Below are 23,631 nucleotides of genomic sequence, written 5' to 3' on the forward strand. Positions count from 1 at the left end.
TAAACATTATTCCATGAATGCTCTTTTAGTCATTACATATTTACAAATTACTCTGTGGTCATTACTTACATAAATACTCATCATTTAATTTCTTAATTCAAAAAGGTTAGAATTTATTAATTATAATGATAAAATGTTACTAAGAATGCAGTAACTACTTACTATTTATGGATTCTTGTACCTATTAGATACTATTTGTATTAGTTATAGAAGTAAAAGTACCTACCTACCTAACTACTTATAAGAGTAGGTAGTTAGCTTATACACTTTGAAATTTCATACCCCCGATTTTTCCTCCACCTTTAATGAATCAAAAATAATTTTCGAGTGTTTTTATTTTCTTTGAAAAAAAAAACTATTAAATAAGTAAGTATAACGATTTTAGACTAGTACATTTTTATTCCCATGTCAACAGCTTTATTAACAGATACCTGAAATTATCAACTGTAACAGACGGACTAACGGACGGAGAAAGTCGCACCGGGTTCCATTTTTACCATTTTGTTACAAAACCCTAACAAACTTAGACTAAAGAGACAAATCCTTATTCTAAGTTAAAAGGTTTGAACGCAGGTTAAAACAATGTTTTAGACGCGAAATGTTTCGAAACATCGCTAGGCATTTTACAATAGATTAGTAAATAAGTACCTAGGTGCCTACAGAAGAACTTCGTATAATTGCTATTGCACGTGCCAATTATACTGTACTCACAAAACATTAAACAACACTCGACCAAATTGAGGAGTTGCACTGTAGAAATTAAACGTGTGAAAGCTGAAATTAAAACCAGTCGTGTAACGTTGCTTGAGAGATACACACGTTCATTTCGTGATTATGTGTGATTTAACTACCTACTTTCAACATTAGCTATACAAAAACATCAAAGTCAAACGCACATAACCTAAAAAAATTTTGTTTGTGGATTTTTTTGTGATATTTATCGAAACAATGTTTGTGAAAATGTTTTTGAGTTACATGGATTGAAACGCGCAGGCGCGCTGCATTCTCAGTAAAAACATAATATAACGCGACAGTGAAAATTGAACTGTACATTCAGTCAAATAAAGTCTCTTTTAGCCTGAAATACACAATAACACTATATTCATTGTAAATTAAACCGTATAGTTAGTGGAATAAAGTGGTTTTTACTACAGCATCAAATTAAAATGGCAGGGATGAATATATTTTCCAAAATGGCGGGCACTGAAGCCATGGTGAGATTCGTGAAGGAAATAGAAAGACATCCGTGTTTGTATGATCAAAAATCACTCGATTATGCGGATCGAGAGCTCAAGAGAAAAACATGGATAGAAATCGCTAAGAAATATAATAGTACAGGTAAATTGTATGATATTTAGTTATTTATTAGCACCTACTTATAGTACCTACATATAATTACTGCTACATTGTTCGACGAAACAAATTGATGTATGACGTTCTGTTTCACTCACTCACTCGCTTATAACAAAACAAAACAGCATCTACAGCCCAAGCACAATCAATGCTACAACATTTTATCGCGGCAATTCGTCCGTCCGTCCATTTATCTGTCAGTGGGCTGTATCTCACGAATTAACAAGTAGGTACTTATTTACATACGTACCTAAAGATGCTTATAACATTTCATTTTGTTTCAGTTAAAGAATGCAAGGGTAAATGGATAAAAATCCGGATTGCTTACATCAGAACTTTGAGACCAAGTTATGCCAAGGAAATGCGAAAGAATTTAAGAAGTCCATACTATTTAGCGAACCATCTTAAATTCATAACACCTGTAAAGAAAAACAACTCAAATTATAGCCGATCTTCTCCCTCATCATCAGAAAATAATCATCAATTAGATGAAACAAATGAAACAGACACAAACACAGCTGATGAACCGTTAAACGATTTAGACTATAATTCAGATAGTAAAGAATATGATAATTCTCAACACCAAGTGTTTTTGGATGAAGATAATAATTATTTTGATAATGGTAACGAAATAATAAATGATGATACCGAAATAGATACAAAAGAAATACTTTTGGATGAAATAAATAAAATAAAAGTAAAAGAAGTTAACAATACAAGTGAAAATAGTGGAAGAATTGTGAAGAAAAGGCCTTGTTGTGATAATATTGAGTGTAATCCTAGAAAAATGTTCCTCTTAAGTCTTCTGCCTGATGTCGAAACCTTAACTGAAAAGCAAATGAGGAGTTTTAGAAGACACGTGATAAATTTAATTGACAACGTAATAGGCGAATAACTTTTAACGTATTCATATATGTATTTGTATGGTTTAAGTTAAGTAAATAAAGTTTTTTTACCTCCGCTTACTTCATTTCTTATTTCCTTCTATTATTATGTAGGTAGGTACTTATATTATTTTTTCGTTAACTATAGACATGGACTTGACAGCAATTATATCTACCAAATAGGAGAAGATACTAGAAGATGCTTATTCGCTCTTCTTTTTTGAGGTTCCAAATCGGGGTTGGTAAAAACCAAAAATAGATTTTAAAACAACATGTTTTGTTTATATGTTTGAAACCTGTTTCAAACTGTTTCAAAAAGTAAAAATATGTTTAAAATAACTTACAATTTAAAAAACCCCCGACACAAAAACCTCTATAAAAAAGCTAGAAAAGAGCTGATAACTTTCAAACGGCTGAACCGATTTTCTTCGATTATAGCTAAAAACACTCTCGATCAAGCCACCTTTCAAAAAAAAAACTAAATTAAAATCGGTTCATTCGTTTAGGAGCTACGATGCCACAGACACACAGATACACACGTCAAACTTATAACACCCCTCTTTTTGGATCGGGGATTAACAATACTAGCTGAGTCCCGTCAGCTGCAGCTTATAGGTATCTGGATAATACCACATAGTACTAATACACTGAACTGTACAAAGGGTTACGATCGACAATTTGTACGTGGTTTGTAGTACAAAGATTGTTGATGGTATTATATCAGTCGCGGCCAAGGAATGTACTACTGTGATACTACTCAGTCTAAAGTCTCTAACGAGGTCGCGACTGTCAGCCGCAGCTTACGGACGCGTCCATGACGCGTCCAGACGCGTCCTATGGTTTGATTCACGCTTAAATATTTTTTAATGTTAGTATCTTGCTTCGTTAAACGTCAGTCTATAGTTTTATCAACTAGTCTTCGACTTCTTCAAAAATAGTTCAAAAATATCGACCGCCCTTTACGGCTACAAGCAAAATACAAAGCAACGCGTCGAGCGAAAGGTCGCGATGCGATATTTTTTGTCTCAACTAGTCGTACAACGTTTCTCGCATGAGACGGTCATGTGATTTGTTGCGCGAGCCGGCATATCGTCAAACATATTGAGTTAATTGCAATAAAGTCGGTTCCTACAATGTCACACGTCAATATTTTCTCCAAAACGTCTGACACCAAGACAATCATAAGATTTATAAAGGAAATTGAGAAACATCCATGTCTGTACGATCCGAAATCCCCAAGTTACATAGATCGAGAGTTGAAGAGGAAAACGTGGATTTATATTGCTAAGAAAGCTAATAGCACGGGTAAGTTTTAATGATAGCTATTTTTAACTCCCGACCCAAAAAGAGGAGTGTTATAAGTTTGACGTGTGTATCTGTGTATCTGTCTGTGGCATCGTAGCTCCTAAACTAATGAACCGATTTTAATTTAGTTTTTTTCTGTTTGAAAAGTGGCTTGATCGAGAGTGTTCTTAGCAATAATCCAAGAAAATCGGTTCAGCCGTTCGAAAGTTATCAGCTCTTTTCTAGTTACTGTAGGTAACCTTCACTTGTCGGGGGTTTTATAAATTTTTAATTTAGGTACACTTGTTACTTTACACAATTTGTTACAAGAACGCTTTGTAAATGTAAAGAATAAAGATAGCGTCGTCTTGCTCACACATTTGTAGAGCAATTTTCGATAAAAAATAAGGATAGATGCAGACGAAGTCAAATGTTGCGTCGGTAGACGTCAAACGCGAATAAATTATATTTTATAAGCACGATAGATAGGTTTATGTGTTATGACCTACGTGGCAAAGTATTATCGATTTTTAATGATTTTTACATAATTCAATATCCATCTACGATATCATCAAGTGATTAGATGTATCCATATTAAATTTCACAACTTGTCTTATTTTGCCTGTGAATCAAGTTTGTTAGACGAATATATTTGTTTAGATTTAAAATCGTGATTTGTAAATTAAAGATTGATTTTGTTTCAGTTGCGGACTGCAAGGACAAATGGACAAAAATACGAACAGCTTATATCAGAACTTTGAGGCCAAGTTACAATGACGGCATTCGCACTTTTGGCAGACCATATTATTTGGCCAGTCATCTTAAGTTCATATCGCCAATGAAGAGAAATGGCAAAACAAATTGCGAATATCGTGTACCAAAATCAGCAGAAAAGAATGAAACAGAGATAAATGAAGAAGAAGAAGAAGAATCAGATGATTCGGACGACCATTCCGGCAGTCAAGATGCGAATTCTCAACATGAAGTGTTTTTGGATGAAGATAACTTTGATGATAATGATGACGATGTCATGGGTTATAGTAATATTGTGATTGATAAAAAAGATGCTCCACGACAAAAAGACACGAATGAAGTAAACAAACCAAAAGTCAAAGAATTTAGGAATAAAAGTGAACAAAATAGCGGGGGAATCGAAAAGCGAAAGTCTTGTAATGAAAGTATTGAATGTAATCCTAGGAAAATGTTTGTTTTCAGCCTTCTGCCTGATATCGAGGATTTAAATGAACAACAAATGAGATACTTTAGAAGAGAGGTTATAAAATTGATTGATAAAGTAATGTCTGATTGAAATTTCAATGTATCTTTGTTAACATTTAAAATTAAGTTAAATATAAATTTTTCACTTAATTTTTTTGACTTTTTGTTTTCCTGCTCCGCTCCGTGCTCTCTTTATTCTCTTACTCTGACAATCCAATGGGATGGAAATCTGAAATAACCATAGTTTCGTAAATAAATTAATTTAATCTCCACTTTTTTAAATTAGTTTCAAACAACTTAGCGTAATTCTGTCGTACTGTACATAATCTTCAAACTAAATTCACATGACAAATCTAACGTTATCCTTTTCCGCAGGAAGCATTATGAAAAAGATAGTAATACATTTATATCTATCAAGTTTGTATACTACACGTCAAACTATTACTATAATACGGAAACAGGAAAATGTACTGAATTGCTAGCTTCGACTTTTTGTCTTGAGATATATTGTCGCTAATGTGTTCTTACGCTGTGCCAGCTTGCGTCAATAATAAACTCCAAACCAGTCCCGCAACGTTGCTCGCACATAACAGTCACATTTATTGCTTTTAAAAGTTGACGGCAAAAATATCTTACAATATTTTAAAATTGAATCGAAAGAGCATTTTTCTTACAAACAAACACAATGTCAGGAATGTATGGTTTCGCCAGGATGTCAGATAGCAAATCCGTGGTGCAATTCGTGAAGGACATAGAGAACCAACCGTGTTTATACAACACGAAATCGCACGAATACGTTAATCACGCGTTGAAAAGGAAAACGTGGATGCATATCGCTAAGAAATGGAATTGTACAGGTGAGCGCCTGCTTTGGCTATTTTTATTGAGGTATTTGTTGCGCTACTTATGTTGAATGTTGATATTAGGCCATCAATAAATATTTTTAACCAACTAACGGCCAAAATTAAAATCAATCTGTCTGTAATCTGTCGATAAGTTACTTAGCAATTCGTCAAAAGTCTTTGACAAATAACAGCGTTGCTAAATAACTTATCGACAAGTTAAAGATAGATTGAGCATTAATTTTGACCGTAAGTACAGTAGGTACTGTTGCTGCGATCTAGCATGGCGGTCCATTACCAGGGTTGATTAGCGGCTGAAATTAACAACCATTCTATCTGTAATGTGTTGATAAGTTGCTCAGAAGCGTTATTTGTTAAAAATTGAATGGTCTTATTTGATAAGTAACAATGTTGCTAAGAAGCTTATTGACAGATTACAGATAGATAAGTTATTATTTTCGGTCGTAAGTAGATACGTCATACTTAGGTTGGTTTAAAATTTAATTTTTGGAAAATTTCGTACGAACTTAAGGAAGTTAGGAACTACGACCTGTAAATCCTATCCATAGACCTATAATACTCTTCCTAACATAATTTCATAATAATATAAATTATATTAAATTTATTATTTACCCGGTAAAACCAACTGTGGTTTTTGTGGCGCTGACTGTAACAAAAATTCTCTGTATATTTTTAATGTAAATAATAATAAATAAATAAATAAATAATATGATCCACCTATTCCTACTAAACGATAATTTTGTTGTATTGTAGTGGCTGAATGCAAAGAGAAATGGAGAAAAATACGGACAGCGTACAGCAGATCTCTGAAGCCGAAATATCGTGACAATAAACGGCTTCCTACCAGGCCGTACTATCTCGCTAGTTACCTCAAATTCATCACACCTACAAAAAATAGTGTACCACCATCAAAAAACAATGACATCAAAACTGAAATGAAACCTGATGAAGTCAATGACATGTTAGAGGATTCTGATGAAAAGATTGATACTCAAGATGAACAGTCTGACGAGATGCTTGAAGACAACGACTGTTTTAATAGTGATGATGATGAATTTTTCGATGATAATGATATATCAATGGATGAGGAAACAATTTCTAATGAAAACAAAATGAAAGAATCTAAAAAAGTTAAAGTTGGAAATAATTTTATCACAATAATGGGGAGTTTAGACAATGTTACAAATAACGTAAAGAGCCACAAAATTAAAAACAACCATGCTATTTTGAAGGATAGGAAAGGAGCCATTAAAAATGAAGTGATAACGAAAGAAGATAGAAAAAGTAAAATTAGAAATAACCATACTAGTGAGCAAAGATGTTCTTACTGTGCAAATATAGAGTCCAAGCCTAGGAAAATGTTACTGTTCAGTCTTCTGCCAGATATTGAAGCTTTAACTGAACAGCAAATGAGATCTTTTAGAAGGGAGTTGATAGATTTAATTGATAAATGTAAATACGGTGAAAATACTGTTCAATAAAAATAAAGGCATAGACTAATGACAAAATCGGTCTATGAATAATTAAACATTGGTGATTAGGATCGCAATTAATTTATTTTTCAATGGCGTCGATTCTGATAGACTAGAGTTTATAAAAGTATAAATTAAAAAAATTTAACACCCCTGACAAGTGAAGGTTACAGTAACTAGAATAGAGCTGATAACTTTCAAACGGCTAAACCGATTTTCTTGGATTATAGCTAAGAACACTCTCGATCAAGCCACCTTTCAAACAAAAAAAAAACTAAATTAAAGTCGGTTCATTAGTTTAGGAGCTACGATGCCACAGACAGATACACACGTCAAACTTATAACACCCCTCTTTTTGGGTCGGAGGTTAAAAATTACTATACGTGAATCGCTGCCTCTTTGATAGTGAAACTGAATTATATTGCATCGAGCCACTCGAGCAAAATTCTTACTTCGTAATCCACTGCTTATTCCTCAAACGCAGATGCAACAAAAGTTTAGAGTAACGAGTAATGTAATACGATATTTATAGGAACGGAAGGATGCTTTTGTTGATATTGACATAGTTGTGAGAAGCGGGCAGCTAGGCGTGCCGCGTATCGCGTGGCGGAGAGCGGGATAGCGATAGATATCGAGCGAGGGCAGCGGCTGCTGTACATCATAACGGGATAAATGCATTTCTTTTAGCAATGAATAACAATATTTTGTACTAGTAACCGCCCGCGGCTTTGCTTGAAAAAAATATAAATCCTCGTTATTCCCTGTTCCATAAAAAATTTAGAAAAATCCGGCCTCATTCCTTGTGTACGCTATAAAAGGAACCTCTAGCCAAATTTCAAGAGTTTGAGCTGGGCATTGATGAGTTAATCAGTGAGTGAGTCAGGTGTGATTCCCGGGCCAGATTTCACGGGATTTTATCCCATAAAATCTGTCCCCGTGAATCCTTTATCCTTTGTACTCTAAGATGCAAGTCATCTATGCCAAATTCCTTTAAAATCGGTTCTGCAGTTGAGTTATGAAAAGGTATCAAACAGACAGACAGTTAGAATTACTCTCGCATTTATAGATATATGTTTGGATTAGCTGATGTGATTACCGTGTCCGTGATTTAATCTGAGGGATTTGGGTTTTCAACAATCTCATGGGCCTTTTTTACGGGATAAAAAGTATCCTTTATACTCCAAAATGCAAACTATCTCGGTACTAAGTATGGGGACCTTCAGTACATACATACACAACATTTATATATTTACACAATATATAAACATAATTTACGTATTATAAACATAAATACGTAACTATTATAACTATAACTCCGGCGAGATTGATTCAGTGGTGAAAACCAGTTGTGAGAATATAACAGACAGACAGATGAATACTTATAGTATTAGCATTAAAATGAGCATAAATTGTTGCTTACTGAGTTTTGATGTAAAGCGGTCAACAAGCGATCAGAGTGCACAGCGGCGTGTGGCGGGGAGCGGGTAGCGGGAGCGGGCCAATGCCGCTCAGTTCATCGCCACGCGTCCCTCCAACCCGTCGCTCCCGCTAGCGCACCCGCGTCCGCTATGAAGGTGAAAGCTAAACAAGGCGCCCGCTCCAAAAACATGGACAAGCTCATAGCCGCTGTCCAAGCGAGGGAATGTCTCTGGGACAAGAGTTACAGGGGTCATCGGAATCGGTTCAAATTGGAGAGATATTGGAACGAAGTAGCGGCCGAAGTTGGAACGACTAGTGAGTATTGGAAAAATAAATAACAAATGAAGGTGAACGCCCGCCCGCGGCCATCTTCGTTACGCCATGTTTTTTTTCTTCATAGCTAGATGGCGTTGTCTTCATTATCAACAAGATCACGTCGTATTCGCTTGATATTAAAAACGTAAATCTTCTATCTATCTATACATATAATAAAATTGTAGAAAAGTGGTGTCTGTACAATGGACATATATAAAAAAAAAGTAGCAGGGGTTGTTATTATATCGATGCTGAACCCGAAATTGTAATTCATTTTTTTTTGTCTGTTTGTCTGTGTGTTTGTGCACGCTAATATCAGAAACGGCTTATTCGATTTAGATACGGTTTTCACTAATATATTGTAGTAAGCTTCACTTAACATTTTTAGTGTTTATTTCATGTCAATTGGTTCATAAATAAAAAAGTTATGTCAATTTAAAGAATCACGCTGCCCGAAAAGTCACTATTCCACGCGAACGAAGTCGCGGGCACAGCTAGTTAGGTAGTAATACAGCTGATCTGTGGTTGATACAATCAGATTATCAGATACTCGCTCACATTCCTCACATCACATTATTGTATATTTTTAAAACAGTAGGCAGGTAGGGATGTACTTTACTTATCTATGTAGCTATTTTATAGTCACGTGTTTGTATATTCCTTTGTAACTCTTAAACTGATTTTACTACGACTTCGATGAGATTTCGTATTTAAATAGGTAGGTATTTAATAATAATACCTAGGTAAGTAGGTACTTACTTTAAAAAAATATGAAAGCTAGCCTTTCTGTTTGTTTTATTTTTAGGGTTCCATACCTCAAAAGGAAAAACGGAACCCTGTCTGTTTGTCTGTCCGTCCGTCCGTCGTGTCTGTCAAGAAAACCTATAGGGTACTTCCCGTTGACCTAGAATTATGAAAGGCAGGTAAGTAGGTCTTATAGCACAAATACATACAAACAAATAGGAATAAATCTGAAAACCGCAAATTTGTGGTTACATCATTAAAAAAAAAAATTAAAATGTGTTTCAATTTTTAGAGTAAGATAACTATACCAAGTGGGATATCATATGAAAGGGCTTTACCTGTGCATTCTAAAACAGATTTTTATTTATTTTTATGTAAGTATAACAGTTTTTGATTTATCGTGCAAAATGTTGGAAACAAGTGTAAATTAAAAATTTATAACACCCCCGACAAAGTATCTGAGTTTTCCAAAACATCATTTTCAAATAAATAATTATGTATCAAGGCAACGTCCATCTTGACAGCTTGACATATTTTGTCAATTGACATAATATTAAGAACCTAACGGTTATGTAACCTCCTTTTTACAAGAAAACTAGAAAAGAGCTGATAACTCTTAAACGGCTGCACCAATTTTTTTGGATTATAGCTAAGAACACTCTCGATCAAGCCACCTTTCAAACAAAAAAAAGTAAATTAAAATCGGTTCATTCGTTTAGGCGCTACGATGCCACAGACAGATACACAGATACACAGATACACAGATACACAGATACACAGATACACAGATACACAGATACACAGACACACAGATACACAGATACACACGTCAAACTTATAACACCCCTCTTTTTGGGTCGGGGGTTAAAAATACCCGAGTACGGAACCCTCAGTGCGCGAGTCTGACACGCACTTGACCGGATTTTTACGATACGATCTTGATAAAAAATAGATGCTTATCAATAAAGATGAATAGCTTGCAAAAGTTTACATTTATTACGAAAAAATGGTAGCATTGATGAAAATTCTCGAATAATTTACGAATTTTAACTTTCTACTTCACGTTTTAACTAAAATAACGGCGTCTCTTTTTCTCTATTCTAGGTTTGAACTGCAGAAAAAGATGGAAGAACCTAAAGGACCAATGCCGAAAGGAAATGAGGAAGAATCCTCACGAATCAGACTGGCCTCACTTCCAAAAACTCAAGTTCATCCACAACCAGTTCCTAGCTGATGAAGAAGAAGGGGACGAGGATACCGCAGACGAAGTATTCAACAGTCTAGATGACTCCATAAAGCGTCCTAAACTGGGATATACCATGAGGAAGAAGCTACTGATGAATAAGAGAAGAACTATAGATGTTGACATGAATAAGTTGATTGTGTTGGTCCAAGCGAAGGAGTTGATATGGAACAGGCAATTGAAGGGACACCATAATTGGTATAAATTGGATGAGAGTTGGAAGGAGATTTCTCAGGAGTTGGGAGTTACACGTGAGTTAATTAGGTAGATAATTCTTTGGGTGCCGAAACTGAAGAATGCCAACGGGTTCTATTACTAAGTCTCCGCTGTCCGTTCGTCCGTCCGTTTTTCTGTCTGTCTGTTAGTGGCCTGTATCTCGTGAACTGTAATAGGTAGAGTTGAAGGTAGAATTTATATAGAATGTTGCCGCTATAACAAAAAATAAATATAAAAATATCACACTTCACACTAATATTATAAAGGAGAAATTTTGTATGTGTGTGTGTGTGTGTGTGTGTGTGTGTGTGTGTGTATGCATGTGTGTGTATGCATGTGTGTGTGTGTGTGTGTATATTTGTTACTCCTTCACGCAAAAACTACTGGACGGATTAGGCTGAAATTTAGAATGGAGATAGATTATAGCCTGGATTAGCACATAGGCTACTTTTTATCCCGGAAAATCAAAGAGTTCCCACGGGAATTTTAAAAAACCTACATCCACGCGAACGAATTCGCGGGTATCAGCTAGTAGGTAATAAATTTTTTGAAATAGCTGCCATGGCATATTTAAAAAAAAATGTTATTTCTTGTACGGAACCCTTCATGTGCGAGTCTGACTCGCAATTGGCCGGTTTTTTAAGTTCCTTTAGTCAGTTGCCATACATATACCACTGCAATATGGTATATTCTGTGCTGAAACGAGCAAAAGTCTAATTATACAGGCAATAAAACTGAATCTTTTTTGACGACCGCTGGCGCAATTGTAAGCGGGAGGTACTGGGTTCTATTCCTGGCAGGGACTATTTAGAAATTTATGGATTCCATTACCACCCTACCAGCAAAGCCGTGCTGCCAACTGATTTAGCGTTCTGATGTACCATGCAGACACCTATATTAAAAGGTATGGGTGTAACAATATCTGCCATACCCCTTCCAAGTTAGTCTGTATCATCTTTGACCGTTTCATCACTTACCGCCAGGTGAAATCGCAGTAAAACCTTGTAATGGAATTTTTAAAAAAAATTGTCTGTTACAGGTGACGAAGCAAGACTGAAATGGAAGTATCTAAGAGACCAAGCAAGAAAGGAAGCCAGGAAAGGACAATCCGACTGGGAATACCTCCCGAAGCTACAGTTTCTGATCAACCAGTTCAACGATTACGAAGGAAATGACACTGCAGAGGACCATTACAGCCAAGACTTTGACACTAGCGCCGACCAAAGTAGTAACTACTATGTCGAACCTACTCCAGACCCAACTGAAGTTAACGATGTGAGCGCTAACGTGAAAGATGACGAGTTTGATGAATTTGACACCAAACCTATCATCATGGAGACTGATTTCTGTGATGATGATGACGATCTCCAGAGAAGTGCAGGAAGCAGCAATGAAGTACCTGAAGCGACGAAGGATGAAGACATTGGCTTCTTTAACAGTCTTATCCCTCATGTTAGGAAGTTAGGGCCGGCTAAGAAGTTGATGTTACGTATGAAGATTCAAGAACTAGTTTATAATACAGTTTATAATGAACTTCGATAAATTATTACACTGGGTAAGATGACTGATGTCAACATAGTGTCCGTGTATATATATTCGCGTGCTTGATTGCGTGTATATTTATTTGTAACTTAGGCAATTTATGTACATGTCGCAGGTATATTGTCAAAGCCGTGATATTACAAACTCCCTAGTGATATTATTATTAAACGGTAGACTGTCAATCGACTTCATTTCTTATAATGTAACGGTCTAGTTTTAGGGTGAATATAATGTCACGAGGAAACTACAGTGATATTGTAAGGCAATGATATTTGGGCAATTTCACTGGTCGTTAGATTATGAGGCTGCCTCTGATTGGTCCGTTTCCGAGGTTGAAAACGAAGGTTGAAAAATATAATTGACCAATCAGAACCCTTGATGTCTCCCACTGCCAAAACCACTCATAATATAGTAGATTTTTTATAGTGTCACTATAATGACCCCGTGACATTACAATATCACTAAAACCAGGCCGATAAATTGTAAAAAATTAAGTCAATTGTCAATCTACCGTTTTAGTTATAATATCACTAGTGAGATTGTTATATCATGGTTTTGACAATATACCTGCGACATTTATAAATAATGTGGTTAATTCTGTTATAACAGCTACTTACATAATGATCCTGATTCTGAGCGCAACTACATTTTAGAGTAGGTGTTTGCATCTTTTTCTTTCAATGTAATAAGAAAAGGACAGAATAAACGATTTAATCTGAAACTGTACCTGTCTTGAGCATAATGTTTGTAGAGTACGTACCGCCTATTTTCTGTCCTTTTTTAGAAATATGTATTAAAAAGAAAAAGATGCAGATATTTTTAGTTGAGAGAAAAATGTCAGAATCGTCGACGCCATATCTAAATTAAACTAAAATGACAGGTCTAAAAAATGTATTGCTATCACTTTCTTATTACTTACTGCGGAAAAGGAAAACAATAGGTTTCGACCTGCCAGTTTAGTTTTAGTTTAGATATTATCTTAGTACAACTGAATTAGCCTTATCAGAAGAAGGAGAGTTTAACAATTATTTAGTATTTTCAAGTGACTCGTGTAATTTATGTGAAAAGTCATAAGTACTAAGTTTTCCTTTTTGTAATGGTTGTTAGACGGCATTTTTGGCTTTGCTGTAAACAAAATAAACTCGACATTTTTTAGTCTACCACATCAGAAAATGAAATGAAAACTTATTAATCAAACTACGGAACCCTAAAACGAAGGAGAGCTGTAGGTAATGTTTTTAGGGTGTTGGTCTGTATGTATTTCTGTTAGGTTTTGTACCTATCTATTGTAATCATTTATCGAAGATAATGAACTAAGCACTTTTTTAAGTTATGTATAATAAATACTTTTTCATTTAATCCTTGATAAATCTATCGTTAAAAAAAGACGCATAAATAATATGGGTTTTACATACTATAAGCTACTAATAAGGTTTTTTTATTTACGAAAATAATACATTTTGTAAAGCCATACTTCGTTTAATTTTTTGTAAAAAAAAGGCATTTATGGGGAAGTTTAATCAGTGAATTGGAATTTGGCGTAAAACTCACTCTACTGAAGATTTGCTGTTGTATTTAATCTTGATAAGTAATTTTGTGGTATCTGGTATTACATACTTAATAATTATTATTATGATAAGTCCAAAAATCAGATTTTACAGGATGAGCATTTTACTTAAAATTTGAAAAAAAACCGGCATAAACGTTTTATTAATATATTTTGTTAATTAATGTTTATTCCGGCATCTTTTGATAATTATAATGTTCTAAGTATTTATTGTGTTAAAAAAAATTGTCTTAGCCAGATGAAATATTATGTTCATTTCGGTTTATGGCAGTTTTTTCAACTATCAAATATTATACTTACTGTTGAATAGTGTTGAATTTGGTTTTTGGACTTATCACAATGTCCGTATTACAAGAAATCACAGAATTGTTAAAAAAGCAGGTTGAAAAACAAAATCGTGATAAAAAGCATCACATTTTCGAGCCATGGTATCGATACGATAATATAGTTAACTATACATAATATATTTAATATTTTTTTTAATACTTTTGGAGGCTGATTATAATTTAAGCTATCTTTTCTAAACTTTAAGTGAGTACCTTATTTTTAATTACTTTTTAAGTGTTTCTGAGTAAGTAAAAATGAGTTTAATAAAATTCTTAATTCTATACCTAACCTTTTTTTTATTATTTATGTTTTTACGACGATTTAGGTAGGTAAGGTACGCTTAAAATGTATATTTTTTAACAGTAAAAAATCTGTATTTTTTTTTAGTTTGCAATTTATCTGTGTATGTATAAAGCGTAAAGTGTAAAGCTGATGACTGACTGACTGACTGATCTATTAACGCATTGCTCAAACGACGTAGACATCTGCTAAGAAAGGATTTTTGAAAATTCAATCCCTCAAGGGGTAAAATAGGGATTTAAAATTTGTGTAGTCCACGCGGATGAAGTCGCGGGGATATATGTACCTTCTCTATGAGGAAGGCCTATGTCCAAAAGTGGATGTCCACAGGCTGATGATGATGATGATCATTCCGGAACGCTAAATCGCTTGGCGGCACGGCTTTGCCGGTTGGGTGGTAAGTAGCTACGGCCGAAGCCACCCACCAAATTTAGATATAAAATACGAAACCCAACCGGGAATCTAGCCCGCGGTACCTTTTTTTTTATTCACTATAGGTAAGCGCTTGACCACAATCACACCTGATGGAAAGTGATGATGTGGTCTAAGATGGGACGCGTTTACCTAGGAGGTGCCTATTCACTCTTGTTTTAAAGATACCCGGATTGTAATTGGAAGGAAACACAAACCTACCACTAATAAGACCACAGCGCCAGGGAGATAGTCAAAACCTATAATAGCAATTGCCAACTGACATCTTTGAGATATGCTCGACAAACAAGTAACGACTGATTCTGTTGAAAATCTTGAAATCCACTTCAATCGTCGCCCAGTTTCAGCACTGACCAATAATCGTGGAACGTTGTTAGTTTAAACATAAACAATAACATGGGTCTGGTCAAAATAGCCAACATCGCATAATAGGAGGCTGGAAACGTCTAAATTTCAAGCGGAATTAGGTTGTTTTGATTCGAACTTCGATACTGATTTAGGTAGGTCTTATAGCATAAGTACCTAAAAGGAAAAAAATCCAAAAACTGTGAATTTCTGGTTGCGTTTCAATTTTCAAAGTAGGATAACTAGGAATGCGTGGAATGTGTCATAATATGAGAGGGCTTTACATGTAACTACGGTCAAAAACAGTTTTTTATATATTTTTATGCATAATAGTTTTTGATTTATCGTGCAAAATGTCGGAAAAAATACCCGAGTACGGAACCCTCGGTGCGTAATCTGACTCGCACTTGGTCGGTTTTTTTTACTTACTCTCTTCTTATTATGGTACATGAAATACAGGCCGCTGACAGACAGATGGACGGACGGAGGAGTCTGGTGGTCTTAGGTTGAAATCTATAAAGCGCACTTGAATTTGCTTAGACTTAAGTTTCAGTTAAAACGAGATAGGTTTATGCCAGTGGTATAACGCTGTCTCATTTTAAGAATGTCTTAAGTCTGAGCAAAGTCAAAGTGCGCTCTATAGGTACATATATCTCAGCCTTACAAGCAGCTTGGTCCCTGGTTCCCTGAAGGATAAGGTCCAGATCAAGGAAATCCACAGGAGAGCCAAGATCACTGACCTATAGATATCTATATATAGGTCACTGGCCTTACTGATAGGGTTCTTGGCAGTCGGCACCCTTCTGGTACGGGACCCTCTAAATGGCAACGAAAACCAGTTGTTAACCCCCGACCCAAAAAGTGGGGTGTTATAAGTTTAACGTGTGTATCTGTGTATCTGTCTGTGGCTCATAAACGAATGAACCGATTTTAATTTAGTTTTTTGTTTGAAAGCTGGCTTGACCGAGAGTGTTCTTAGCTATGATCGAAGAAAATCGGTTCAGCTGTTTGAAAGTTATCAGCTCTTTTCTAGTTTTCTTATAGAGGTTTTTTAAATCTTGAGTTATTCAAGAATATCTTCTCTAGAATTACGAGTTACGGCATGCGCAATTTCCCGAGTAAGTATACATTAGGTTTACGAAAAGTAAACAATACTGTTCTATTAATATAATTGCTTGCGCTCGCTTAATATTCGATATTTTACTGCCAATATCAATTTACGACCTACTTTGATCCTACGGAATTGATACATCAATAAAATAATAGCATCTTGCGGTGGGAAATTATATTTTGGGAAATTGTTACTTAGGGTAGCTAAAGGAGACTATACCCTAATTATAGAATACTAGCCGACGCCCGCGACTTCGTCCGCGTGGATTTAGGTTTTTCGAAATCCCGTGGGAACTCTTTGGTTTTCCGGGATAAAAAGTAGCCTATGTGCTAATCCAGGATATTATCTATCTCCATTCCGAATTTCAGCCAAATCCGTCCCGTAGTTTTTACGTGAAGGAGTAACAAACATACACACACACACACATACAAACTTTCGCCTTTATAATATTAGTGTGAAGTGTGATACTAGATATGGAAATCGGACTATTTTTACCCGACTGCGGTAAATCCATAAGGAAGGGTTATGATTTTAGCTGTCTATGTAAAGTATGTATGTTTGTATCCAGATTCTGTGTTCCACCGTAGTGCCTAATTTACTTGATGAATGAGGTGTCAATTGATTCGTTGTAAAGGTCCGGCTGGCATAGGCTATATTTTATACAAAAAAAATGAACTAACGGATGTTATATCAAAAAAGTGGGGGGTCTCTAATTTTTTTTTTGCTATTGTATCAAGTGGGATATTAAATGAAAGAGGAGAAAATTCTGAGATCATGAGTATAAATGTACGACAAAATTAAAATATACCAAGCGACAGAAAAACAATTTTACTATAATATTTCAGCGTTTACTAAGAAGATCGCAATCGGGTTTTAGTTTTCAACTTTTTCAGCTCTGGAATCAGGTTTTGATGCTTAGCGGTCCAAGTGTGGAGTTCCGGAGTTTTGAAGCTCTGTCTATTAAAAAGTTTTAATGTGAACAAATAATTCTTTTGATTTGAATATTTCTTGCGTTTAAATAAATGTTCAACTCTGTTAAGCATGAAATAAAAACAAATCAGAAAAATTACAACCTGGTAAAATTTATTAAGATTTTTCTTTAAATATTTTTATTATGTTTTCCATCGATAAAATTGGATAAGCTTTACTCTATTTCAATTTATAAAAACTTTTACTGTATAAATAACCCTTTCAACTTAAAAAAAAAACCTCAACTTTCTTCTAAAAATATGAAAATCGAAACTCCGGTTTTGTTCACGTTAACTTCGGTTTTACAAACTAACCTGTAATCCTTCAAAGCTCCGGAGTTACACCAAAACCGGAATGCCGTAGCTCAAGCCCTAGTTTAGGCCATAGTCCACTATGCTGGCCAAGTGGACTTCATCCACTTTTGGGAAGAACTCTCAGGCGTGCAGGAGCATGTAACACGATGTTTTCCTTCACCGTTAACTCTAAACAATAGTACAAACAAACCACTTTAACCGCTTTGATCATTGCCCGAAACTCTGACTCATCACATGATTGAATCCCAGCCAAAACCGCACCAAACAATCACTACTGGATAACACAATCGCACGCGTTCAATAAATAATAATAAACGACCAGTACATCGATTTAGACCAGTACTATATCTAATTAGCATATTTTGCGAAGAGAAGAAGGAAATGTTGCTCAAGTGGCGTTTCAATGGTAGCCGGGCGGTTGAAGTAGACATACAAGTGTAAATTAAAAATTTATAACACCCCCCACAAGTGAAGGTTACAGTTAGAAAAGTTAGCGCTAGCGCGTACCATTGCGTTGTAATTGCGGAACCCTCGGTGCGTAATCTGACTCGCACTTGGTCGGTTTTTTTTACTTACTCTCTTCTTATTATGGTACATGAAATACAGGCCGCTGACAGACAGATGGACGGACGGAGGAGTCTGGTGGTCTTAGGTTGAAATCTATAAAGCGCACTTGAATTTGCTTAGACTTAAGTTTCAGTTAAAACGAGATAGGTTTATGCCAGTGGTATAACGCTGTCTCATTTTAAGAATGTCTTAAGTCTGAGCAAAGTCAAAGTGCGCTCTATAGGTACATATATCTCAGCCTTACAAGCAGCTTGGTCCCTGGTTCCCTGAAGGATAAGGTCCAGATCAAGGAAATCCACAGGAGAGCCAAGATCACTGACCTATAGATATCTATATATAGGTCACTGGCCTTACTGATAGGGTTCTTGGCAGTCGGCACCCTTCTGGTACGGGACCCTCTAAATGGCAACGAAAACCAGTTGTTAACCCCCGACCCAAAAAGTGGGGTGTTATAAGTTTAACGTGTGTATCTGTGTATCTGTCTGTGGCTCATAAACGAATGAACCGATTTTAATTTAGTTTTTTGTTTGAAAGCTGGCTTGACCGAGAGTGTTCTTAGCTATGATCGAAGAAAATCGGTTCAGCTGTTTGAAAGTTATCAGCTCTTTTCTAGTTTTCTTATAGAGGTTTTTTAAATCTTGAGTTATTCAAGAATATCTTCTCTAGAATTACGAGTTACGGCATGCGCAATTTCCCGAGTAAGTATACATTAGGTTTACGAAAAGTAAACAATACTGTTCTATTAATATAATTGCTTGCGCTCGCTTAATATTCGATATTTTACTGCCAATATCAATTTACGACCTACTTTGATCCTACGGAATTGATACATCAATAAAATAATAGCATCTTGCGGTGGGAAATTATATTTTGGGAAATTGTTACTTAGGGTAGCTAAAGGAGACTATACCCTAATTATAGAATACTAGCCGACGCCCGCGACTTCGTCCGCGTGGATTTAGGTTTTTCGAAATCCCGTGGGAACTCTTTGGTTTTCCGGGATAAAAAGTAGCCTATGTGCTAATCCAGGATATTATCTATCTCCATTCCGAATTTCAGCCAAATCCGTCCCGTAGTTTTTACGTGAAGGAGTAACAAACATACACACACACACACATACAAACTTTCGCCTTTATAATATTAGTGTGAAGTGTGATACTAGATATGGAAATCGGACTATTTTTACCCGACTGCGGTAAATCCATAAGGAAGGGTTATGATTTTAGCTGTCTATGTAAAGTATGTATGTTTGTATCCAGATTCTGTGTTCCACCGTAGTGCCTAATTTACTTGATGAATGAGGTGTCAATTGATTCGTTGTAAAGGTCCGGCTGGCATAGGCTATATTTTATACAAAAAAAATGAACTAACGGATGTTATATCAAAAAAGTGGGGGGTCTCTAATTTTTTTTTTGCTATTGTATCAAGTGGGATATTAAATGAAAGAGGAGAAAATTCTGAGATCATGAGTATAAATGTACGACAAAATTAAAATATACCAAGCGACAGAAAAACAATTTTACTATAATATTTCAGCGTTTACTAAGAAGATCGCAATCGGGTTTTAGTTTTCAACTTTTTCAGCTCTGGAATCAGGTTTTGATGCTTAGCGGTCCAAGTGTGGAGTTCCGGAGTTTTGAAGCTCTGTCTATTAAAAAGTTTTAATGTGAACAAATAATTCTTTTGATTTGAATATTTCTTGCGTTTAAATAAATGTTCAACTCTGTTAAGCATGAAATAAAAACAAATCAGAAAAATTACAACCTGGTAAAATTTATTAAGATTTTTCTTTAAATATTTTTATTATGTTTTCCATCGATAAAATTGGATAAGCTTTACTCTATTTCAATTTATAAAAACTTTTACTGTATAAATAACCCTTTCAACTTAAAAAAAAAACCTCAACTTTCTTCTAAAAATATGAAAATCGAAACTCCGGTTTTGTTCACGTTAACTTCGGTTTTACAAACTAACCTGTAATCCTTCAAAGCTCCGGAGTTACACCAAAACCGGAATGCCGTAGCTCAAGCCCTAGTTTAGGCCATAGTCCACTATGCTGGCCAAGTGGACTTCATCCACTTTTGGGAAGAACTCTCAGGCGTGCAGGAGCATGTAACACGATGTTTTCCTTCACCGTTAACTCTAAACAATAGTACAAACAAACCACTTTAACCGCTTTGATCATTGCCCGAAACTCTGACTCATCACATGATTGAATCCCAGCCAAAACCGCACCAAACAATCACTACTGGATAACACAATCGCACGCGTTCAATAAATAATAATAAACGACCAGTACATCGATTTAGACCAGTACTATATCTAATTAGCATATTTTGCGAAGAGAAGAAGGAAATGTTGCTCAAGTGGCGTTTCAATGGTAGCCGGGCGGTTGAAGTAGACATACAAGTGTAAATTAAAAATTTATAACACCCCCCACAAGTGAAGGTTACAGTTAGAAAAGTTAGCGCTAGCGCGTACCATTGCGTTGTAATGTTTGGAACTGTATGAGACATGGCATACCGCTTGCGTGGCGTGAACGTTCGCGTAGACGTAATGCGTGCAGTTATGTCTACAAATTCACACGCGTCACTACGCGCGTGTCACGTGTACGTACTTGGTAGCTGGCTTGGCGAGACGCAGTTAAAATATCATTGCTGTATACTATACAGTACAATCGCATGCGTTCAATAAATAATAATAAACGACCAGTATGTCTATTTAGCTTTAACGTTGCATTCGTTTTGGAGGCAATAACGTCCTGGAGTGGAGGCAAAGATCAGTTACGGATGATTTATTTTGTTTGTTCCATAGTTATTGCCTATCGGTATGGTTACTCTGTGAGTCACTGCAAATTAGTCTATTAATCTTTAACCGCTAGATTTTATCCATATGACGCGTAGATATAGAAATTATCTATTTCTTTTCTAAACGTGATAGGGAAGGAAGTTTTAGGTAGGTAAGTAAGTACCACCAGGATTAAGACCCACAAAATCAAGGCCTGTACGGTATTTCATAGGGAAATTACTTTTGAAACGAGAAATCATTTTTTATATTATTGATTGATTACTAACCGTTAGGCTAAAAGTTCATAAGCTTAGCGTATCTTAAGTTATACGAAGGCTAAGTTCAGATAAGTATATAAAGCGTAGGTATACACGATAACACCCGAATTATTATTCTAGGAGGCAATTGACACAAATATCCTTAACCCCCGACCCAAAAAGAGGAGTGTTATAACTTTGACGTGTGTATCTGTGTATCTGTCTGTTGCATCGTAGCTTCTAAACTAATGAATCGATTTTAATTTAGTTTTTATTGTTTGAAAGTTGGCTTGATCGAGAGTGTTATTAGCTATAATCCAAGAAAATCGGTTCAGCCGTTTGAAAGTTATCAGCTCTTTTCTAGTAACTGTAACCTTTACTTGTCGGGGGTGTTATAAATTTTTAATTTACACTTGAAAAACCACTCAATCAAATCAAAAATACAACTGATCAAATTGTCACTTCTATTTATATTTCTCAGTTCATGATTGTTGTGCTCTTTATAGGTCTCCATTTATATGCCACTTAAGAAACAGGTGAATGACCTGTCCATCCATATTATATGCATCGATTTGAATACATGCACTGAAAATAATAAACTACGCTTCCGGATCACCCAAAAATCAATTAGTTCAAAGTTAAAATGGTTCTGGCTAAAATTCAAAAGTCCACAAGAATGGAGTTTTCAAAAAACATTTTTGTAGAAACATCTATTTACTTAGTTATATATTTCTTTATGTAAAGTACAATAAAGAATATTTTACCTTTTACTTCTAAGTATGTATTTTAATTAGGAACCTACTGATAAGAATGTGAACGAGCTCTCGCAAAGATTTTAGATGATGACAATTTTTAAACTCACTCTAGCGGAATCATCATTAACTTAGGGAAACTTTTCTAAAAACCGGCCAAGTGCGAGTCAGACTCGCGCACTGAGGGTTCCGTACTCGAGTATTTTTCCAACATTTTGCACGATAAATCAAAAACTATTATACATAAAAATTAATAAAAATCTGTTTTAGAATGTACAGGTAAAGCCCTTTCATATGATAGATACCCCACTTGGTATAGTTATGTTACTTTGAAAATTGAAACACGTTTTAATTTTTTTTAATGATGTAACCACAAATTCGGGGTTTTCTGATTTATTCCTGTATTTGTGCTATAAGACCTACCTAACTGCCAAATTTCATGATTTTAGCTAGGTCAACGGGAAGTACCCTATAGGTTTCTTGACTTGACAGACACGACGGACAACGAAGTGATCCTATAAGGGTTCCGTTTTTCCTTTTGAGGTACGGAACCCTAAAAATGTACAAAGCGAGATAATTTTAATGTCTCATAACTTTACAAGACGCGTAGTTTCTAAACATCGTTAGTAGAGGCAAGGTCGGCTGTCCGTTTATGTGTTTATACACTTTGATTCCGCTCTGAACTGAATCTTGGAGGTCAGAATCTTTTTACAGAACGGATTCGTTTTAGGGCAATTTCGACATAGGTGCATATCCATATAAATAAAGTTATGAATAATGTAAATTCCAATATACACACGTACGTATTTTGGAATTTACATTGTTATTCATAGCTTTATTTATATGGGTAGGTAAACTTGCATCGATCGCCCATACGATGACGAATTCCCTGACACAGTGGTCTTATTAGTGAGAGGTTCCGATTCGATTCCCGGTAGAGGTTTGGAATTTTATAATTGTAGTATAGAAGCAGGCGTTATTTTGCGGAAGTCCATGACATACAAGGAACCAAAAGCTTAATTTGCTATAATCCGCCAAACCAAAGAAATCTGTATGGTGCAACACGCAGCATGCGACATGCACCGCCCGCCCTCCCTCTGATAAACATGCAGGAAAAGCCAGCCACCAAGCAAGCCACACGCACCACCACCACGCAGCACCACACAAATCCCAACACCACTCGACGCACGTTTCGCCCCGACACCGGAGCATCCTCAGGAGATGTAGACCTTACAATGCCTAATTGCCTAATTACTTTGCAATTTGACCCAATTTGTTCCTAGAACGAATCGAAGTGATTAATTTGAATGATTTATTCCATTTAAATATCGATTAATTTTTTCACGCTTT

The 23,631-nt window shown here is 35.6% G+C and overlaps 5 protein-coding genes across 10 annotated transcripts in view; 4 read left to right on the forward strand and 1 right to left on the reverse strand.

The window, feature by feature from the left end:
* Positions 1 to 23,631, reverse strand: part of LOC123877366 — an 80,454-nt gene that overhangs the window by 32,885 nt on the left and 23,938 nt on the right. The window lies entirely within an intron of this gene.
* On the forward strand, positions 755 to 2,318 carry LOC123877370. Its single transcript, XM_045924067.1, has 2 exons — positions 755 to 1,338; positions 1,638 to 2,318. Exons 1-2 carry the CDS (start codon positions 1,167 to 1,169, stop codon positions 2,246 to 2,248), a joined length of 783 nt encoding a protein of 260 aa, XP_045780023.1. The 5' UTR covers positions 755 to 1,166; the 3' UTR covers positions 2,249 to 2,318.
* On the forward strand, positions 3,256 to 4,889 carry LOC123877371. Its single transcript, XM_045924068.1, has 2 exons — positions 3,256 to 3,542; positions 4,226 to 4,889. The coding sequence occupies exons 1-2, from the start codon at positions 3,371 to 3,373 to the stop codon at positions 4,828 to 4,830; spliced, it is 777 nt and encodes a 258-aa protein (XP_045780024.1). The 5' UTR covers positions 3,256 to 3,370; the 3' UTR covers positions 4,831 to 4,889.
* Positions 5,227 to 7,222, forward strand: LOC123877369 (kinesin-related protein 4-like). The gene is made up of 2 exons (XM_045924066.1): positions 5,227 to 5,596; positions 6,356 to 7,222. The coding sequence occupies exons 1-2, from the start codon at positions 5,425 to 5,427 to the stop codon at positions 7,081 to 7,083; spliced, it is 900 nt and encodes a 299-aa protein (XP_045780022.1). The 5' UTR covers positions 5,227 to 5,424; the 3' UTR covers positions 7,084 to 7,222.
* On the forward strand, positions 8,510 to 14,712 carry LOC123877367 (transcription factor Adf-1-like). Its single transcript, XM_045924065.1, has 3 exons — positions 8,510 to 8,808; positions 10,657 to 11,046; positions 12,051 to 14,712. The coding sequence occupies exons 1-3, from the start codon at positions 8,643 to 8,645 to the stop codon at positions 12,551 to 12,553; spliced, it is 1,059 nt and encodes a 352-aa protein (XP_045780021.1). The 5' UTR covers positions 8,510 to 8,642; the 3' UTR covers positions 12,554 to 14,712.

The sequence above is a fragment of the Maniola jurtina genome, chromosome 23 (genome assembly GCF_905333055.1).
Source record: "Maniola jurtina chromosome 23, ilManJurt1.1, whole genome shotgun sequence".
NCBI lineage: Eukaryota > Metazoa > Arthropoda > Insecta > Lepidoptera > Nymphalidae > Maniola > Maniola jurtina.

Bases quoted from the DNA above. Each gene is read 5' to 3' on its own strand.
- LOC123877367 (XM_045924065.1), top strand. From the start codon at position 8,643: ATGAAGGTGAAAGCTAAACAAGGCGCCCGCTCCAAAAACATGGACAAG. The intron at 8,809-10,656 runs GTGAGTATTGGA...TCTCTATTCTAG, and splicing joins GGCCGAAGTTGGAACGACTA to GTTTGAACTGCAGAAAAAGA. The intron at 11,047-12,050 runs GTGAGTTAATTA...TGTCTGTTACAG, and splicing joins TCAGGAGTTGGGAGTTACAC to GTGACGAAGCAAGACTGAAA.
- LOC123877369 (XM_045924066.1), top strand. From the start codon at position 5,425: ATGTCAGGAATGTATGGTTTCGCCAGGATGTCAGATAGCAAATCCGTG. The intron at 5,597-6,355 runs GTGAGCGCCTGC...GTTGTATTGTAG, and splicing joins TAAGAAATGGAATTGTACAG to TGGCTGAATGCAAAGAGAAA.
- LOC123877370 (XM_045924067.1), top strand. From the start codon at position 1,167: ATGGCAGGGATGAATATATTTTCCAAAATGGCGGGCACTGAAGCCATG. The intron at 1,339-1,637 runs GTAAATTGTATG...ATTTTGTTTCAG, and splicing joins TAAGAAATATAATAGTACAG to TTAAAGAATGCAAGGGTAAA.
- LOC123877371 (XM_045924068.1), top strand. From the start codon at position 3,371: ATGTCACACGTCAATATTTTCTCCAAAACGTCTGACACCAAGACAATC. The intron at 3,543-4,225 runs GTAAGTTTTAAT...ATTTTGTTTCAG, and splicing joins TAAGAAAGCTAATAGCACGG to TTGCGGACTGCAAGGACAAA.